This window comes from Schistocerca piceifrons, chromosome 2 (assembly GCF_021461385.2).
Source record: "Schistocerca piceifrons isolate TAMUIC-IGC-003096 chromosome 2, iqSchPice1.1, whole genome shotgun sequence".
Taxonomy (NCBI): Eukaryota; Metazoa; Arthropoda; class Insecta; order Orthoptera; family Acrididae; genus Schistocerca; species Schistocerca piceifrons.
In genome coordinates this window covers 1,027,683,495-1,027,689,494 of record NC_060139.1, presented here as the reverse complement: position 1 = coordinate 1,027,689,494, position 6,000 = coordinate 1,027,683,495, and the positions used below count along the sequence as shown (strand labels likewise).

At 40.2% G+C, this 6,000-nt stretch overlaps 1 protein-coding gene across 5 annotated transcripts in view; it reads right to left on the bottom strand.

Annotated features, from left to right (window-relative positions):
• The window catches only part of LOC124776434 (CDP-diacylglycerol--glycerol-3-phosphate 3-phosphatidyltransferase, mitochondrial), a 102,995-nt gene continuing 96,995 nt past the window's right edge, over positions 1-6,000 (bottom strand). For 2 of the 5 annotated variants that reach the window (XM_047251431.1, XM_047251432.1), the window contains exons 9-10: positions 3,290-3,503; positions 1,397-1,556 (exon numbers count right to left, since the gene is read on the bottom strand). In XM_047251431.1, coding sequence (XP_047107387.1) covers positions 3,301-3,503 — 203 coding nt within the window. In that variant the 3' untranslated portion in view covers positions 1,397-1,556; positions 3,290-3,300. Of the gene's footprint in view, positions 583-1,396; positions 1,557-3,289; positions 3,504-6,000 lie in introns of those variants that run through there. The other 3 variants (XM_047251428.1, XM_047251433.1, XM_047251430.1) reach the window with 2 other exon arrangements.

The window sequence follows — 6,000 nt, the reverse complement described above, 5'->3', positions numbered from 1 at the left end:
CTTTAAGTAAAATAAATAAATAAATCCATAAAGTGGCTTCTATGTACAAAAAGTGCCAAACTGAGATTTTCATTCATTTATCTGTTATGACTTTTTACCAAGTTGGATTCCAAGCGATTTTATACACGGAATTTGTATTAGAGTATGACCGTTAATGTCGACTTGCAGAATTAGAACACAGTTGTGTCTTTTGTGACCAGTCCACCTTATATCTGTGAAGATTTTGAGTTCATTTATTCTCCAATAAAGTGGCATTGGCCTCACGTGAAGATGCTGCCACATCTACTACTGTTTTTGCCAGTTGATCCATAATTTGATTCTGTACTAACTGTTTTCACTAACTTTTTTTTCCAAGGAATTAATGGTCACATGACATCTTTTGAAAGTTTATAGGACGATAAGTATTATCATGAGCTCTATGAAAATTGTTTTGTTTATATCATTTTCTGATGTCATTTCCTTTTGAATCTCACATCAATCATTTTGCTTTAGTACAAGTTCATGTTTTCCTCATCGTCACTCCTTTTGTGTTACTTCAAAATTGTCTGACTATGCATTACAGTACTTCATACAGGGTCTGATCTGCAAGAAAGAGAAAGAGAGCAGGCGAGTGAGCAAGCGAGCAAGAAAGAGAGGGGGGAGAGAGAGAGAGAGAGAGAGAGAGAGAGAGAGAGAGAGAGATCATTTCACTAAGGAACTATTTCTCACGACATTACATTGTTTTTGGTCTTGAATGATGTTCTTATTCTGTTCAAAAGAGATCATTTCAGTAATAGTAGAAGAGTAGTTTTCTTCAGAGACGTTCTTGTACTCTGATGGAAAATGTGTACAAGTTCCGACGCAAAGGCAAGACTAATGCTGAAAATCTGTCCACATACCAAGTAAGTTCAATCAGTGGAGGGTACGTTAATATTTTCCTTTAGAGCCTACACTTCTAAATTCTTTCAGCTGCTCAAAGCATTACTGTATGCCAATTTTCACAAGATTGCTGATCAGCTCTATTGTTTTGACTTCTGACATTTTGATAACCTTGTCACAGAAAAAGGACAGAGCACAAGTTGGGAAGGTGAAAAATGAACAAGCACTAATGTATGATGAGAAATACGTTCATAGTCAATGGGGCAGTCTTAATTCTTCTCGTCATATGTGTACCCATTGATTAATGCATTTTTCAGAATTTGTCTGCAAAATATTTTTAAAATGTAGAATAATATCTGCACGTGTTAAAATTTTGCAGGCTCAATTCAAATGCAGCAAAAAAACAATTACATATTTGAGACTTCATATTCTTTTTCACTTTCAAGGAGGCATAATGATTTTCCATTTGGCTCATACTAATGCAAGAGACCTTTTTTTATATTTGATAATACTGTAATTTTAATATATTAAAATGTTTTACAGATTCGTAACATTTGTACTATCAATTAACACACTCATTATTTTGATCAGTTTCCAACAAATCAGGTGGATAAAGAAAGACAGTGTGTGTAATAATTGTGAGTCACATTGATTGTCACGATGATCTTCATAGGCTCGAAGCTTTAACGAATTGCAGCCTTAAAAAAAGAATTATAAAATAAACAAAATCTTTAATAAAAAAAACACATTTTAGTTAGGATTTAATGAAGACATATTTGAAGTTATATATTGCAGGGTAAAGAAGAAACGGAAAGAAGAAATATAGGAAAGTACAATTAAGTTTCAATATTTTGCATTAATCGTGTGTGACATATCTGAAGTACATGAACACGTACTGAGATGAAAATTAACTCCCTTTTATTTTCCAGTAGTTATAGCACTTCATACACATTCATTTAAAATTTAGCAAGACACATGAAAATCTATACTCACAGGAATCTATAATTTAAATTGAATAATCCAGGGAAGGTATGGAAGAAAGACCAAAGAGAATTTGCCAGTACACAACAATCAGCATGAGAAGACATTACTTTTGACATTCAAATGAAAACACATTGTTCCAATCACAATAAGGAGCATTTATTTTTCAACAACACTTCCACGACTTATTATTTTTGAATAGTTACATTACTGAGAAATAATATTAAAAAAAAGAGTATAATTTACATACACAAAGTAACGGTATTGTAACACAGAGGGGAAACATGAGTGTTTTAGAAATACTCGTGCATAGAAAGGAGAGTTATAGTCATAAATTCATTAAATTTCACAAATGCAGCATTGAAATGGCCAGTGTTTATCTTAAAGAGGCACAACTCCCAGCATAACTGATACTGTGGCGGCTGAGATGCCTCTGGCACTCTCCAGACTTGAATCAGGGTGGGGAAGGGGAGGAGGGTGATATGTAAAGTTAAACGAACATTACCATTATTATTAGTCAAATCTATAGTTACCTGGTTTGCTTGAGTCACTGTTGATTAAATTAAAGTTTACTGACAAATTATGAATCACCAATCTTGGCTTTAAGAGTGAACATCAGTACAAGTGAAAGACATGAGCACTGTTTTGTTTTATATGATTGTAGCAGATGCATTCTGCAGCATCTCCATTTAACAACACATTCACCACTGAATAGGATGGATGGATTTAAATGATTAGCTAAGACTAAAACAGAATTTGAAGCACGTGTTCAAAAGTTGTGTGAATCACTTGAAAATAGCATCATTCATTTCAACACACTTCAATCCTTTCACTATATTCCTTGTGGCAGTGTAAGCCGTGTCATGCACCAGCTCTGTCCCCCTGTGTTGTTATTCCCACATATCCCAGGGGGGAACCTCTGACAGTAGGGTTTGGAAATCATAGGTGGAAATATCAGTGACAAATTTTGAGTCAAGTCTGCAGGTGCTCTCAGAACAGTTAAGGTCACTGCTTATAGGTAAGCAGGAAATCTTGGCTCGAGTCCTCGTCTGGCACAGTTTTTCAATTCTCAGTATATATTCATCACATTATTATTGTTTACATCTTAATGTTTTGTAACTCACGACTATGGTGTCTCTCATACCTGGATTCAAGAGCAACTGTCAATTACAAAATTGCACCTAGTAGCAAACAACAGAAAATGAGGAAGCTCTGAAATTTCCTAAAGACACTATGAAATGCACACTGACCAATCAACTCTGCATACGGTGTTGAATAAAAGTGATAAGCAAATAAGGGCAGGAAAAGAACACTAAAACATGGACAGATAAGTTAGTGGCATCCTACTTTATAATCTAGAGAAATTTCTCAATAAATTAGTTTAGTCAGTAGCACTTTCCCAAGAAGCATTTTCACACAAGCTGCCCAAACACAATAAACTGAAACTTACCTCTATTAGTCTTAGAAGTAATGCCTGAATAATTTTACTACAGTATGAACCCAGAGAGCTGTCTCCTGTTTGGAATCTGCAACTGTCTTTTCTGTGAATGGAATTCCCCTGGAATAAAGTTGCTCTTGCTCTTCTTTGAGTGCCTTTTGCAGCTTCTTATTTGTTGTTACAATTACTACTTGTGTTTCAAGGTCTTTATAAACCGAACGGCTTCCTGGAACATTCGGTAGAACAAATTTTTGAACTCAAAAGGTGTAAGAACAATAAGATAATTGTAACTGATAAGTTATTTATGACTATTTCTTACAAATCTAGTGTTGGACATTTCTTAAAATCATCAAATAATTTAAAACAATTTGTGGAAGTTGTTACTTTAAGAACCCCACAACTCAACATTTTTCAGTTTTCTTAGACATAAAGGTGTATCCTAATTAATGGTGTAAATGCATACAGTAGAAAGCATACAATAATAGAAGGAACAAAGTCTAACAAAAATGGGCTGTAAAATTCATACCCCCCACCACCACCACCACCACCACCACCACCACCACCACTACTACTACCACCACCACCACCACCACCACCACCACCATCTACTATTACTACCACCACTACATCTTCAATAATGTGGAACAAATCTCTTCTACTGCAAGCTCTCTACTTTCCGTATTTTGAGAGATGGTAGCATGGACCATAGCAAGTAAAAATGTCTATTAAATATGGACACTAAAGTGCATACCTTAAGAGCTATGCGCACTCTTTCATCTTCACTACTGTGAAATATCTCTTCTCCTGAAGAAGTGCACACAGCTCTTAAAGTATGCACTTAAGAACCGAACCCGTTTTTATTGGAAATTTATCTTTTTTTGGTCCATATTATCTTTCAAAATATGGAAAGCAAAGAGCTTGCAGTAGAAGAGTTTTGTTTTACAGTATCGAAGATGAAGTACCTACAGCTCTTCAGGTATGCATTTTAGATCCCTTATGTACCAGACTTTTTTGCTTCTAGTATCATGTACTTTCAACGTATGCCTTTATGCCCTTTATTATTATAGACCCTGCATAATCCTTGAGAAGTGTGACATTTTAAAATACATTCTTAGAGTGCAGAAGGTATTAAATTATTTCCGCGAGCTCAGGATGATGATGATGATATTTGGTTTGTGGGGTGTTCAACAGCACGGCCATCAGTGCCTGTACAAAGTTCCAATTTTGTCACCCTTCAATTTTTACGCAGTCCAATCTAGCCACTATCAAGAATGATGATGATGATGATGATGATGACAACAAACACCCAGTCCCTGTGCAGAGAAAATCCTCAACACTGCCGGGAATTGAACCCAGGACCCCATGATCCAGAGGCAGCTACGATAGCCACTATAGTTCAATTCTTTTATCTTGGCGGCTCACGCATGCCCGTCTAGACGCGGGAGATTGCTGCGTTGCCAGTTGCACACGATGCACGCGCCAAGAGAAGCAGCGCCATAGTACAGTATACACTCCTGGAAATTGAAATAAGAACACCGTGAATTCATTGTCCCAGGAAGGGGAAACTTTATTGACACATTCCTGGGGTCAGATACATCACATGATCACACTGACAGAACCACAGGCACATAGACACAGGCAACAGAGCATGCACAATGTCGGCACTAGTACAGTGTATATCCACCTTTCGCAGCAATGCAGGCTGCTATTCTCCCATGGGGACGATCGTAGAGATGCTGGATGTAGTCCTGTGGAACGGCTTGCCATGCCATTTCCACCTGGCGCCTCAGTTGGACCAGCGTTCGTGCTGGACGTGCAGACCGCGTGAGACGACGCTTCATCCAGTCCCAAACATGCTCAATGGGGGACAGATCCGGAGATCTTGCTGGCCAGGGTAGTTGACTTACACCTTCTAGAGCACGTTGGGTGGCACGGGATACATGCGGACGTGCATTGTCCTGTTGGAACAGCAAGTTCCCTTGCCGGTCTAGGAATGGTAGAACGATGGGTTCGATTATGGTTTGGATGTACCGTGCACTATTCAGTGTCCCCTCGACGATCACCAGTGGTGTACGGCCAGTGTAGGAGATCGCTCCCCACACCATGATGCTGGGTGTTGGCCCTGTGTGCCTCGGTCGTATGCAGTCCTGATTGTGGCGCTCACCTGCACGGCGCCAAACACGCATACGACCATCATTGGCACCGAGGCAGAAGCGACTCTCATCGCTGAAGACGACACGTCTCCATTTGTCCCTCCATTCACGCCTGTCGCGACACCACTGGAGGCGGGCTGCACGATGTGGGGGCGTGAGCGGAAGACGGCCTAACGGTGTGCGGGACCGTAGCCCAGCTTCATGGAGACGGTTGCGAATGGTCCTCGCCGATACCCCAGAAGCAACAGTGTCCCTAATTTGCTGGGAAGTGGCGGTGCGGTCCCCTACGGCACTGCGTAGGATCCTACGGTCTTGGCGTGCATCCGTGCGTCGCTGCGGTCCGGTCCCAGGTTGACGGGCACGTGCACCTTCCGCCGACCACTGGCGACAACATCGATGTACTGTGGAGACCTCACGCCCCACGTGTTGAGCAATTCGGCGGTATGTCCACCCGGCCTCCCGCATGCCCACTATACGCCCTCGCTCAAAGTCCGTCAACTGCACGTACAGTTGACGTCCACGCTGTCGCGGCATGCTACCAGTGTTAAAGACTGCGATGGAGCTCCGTAT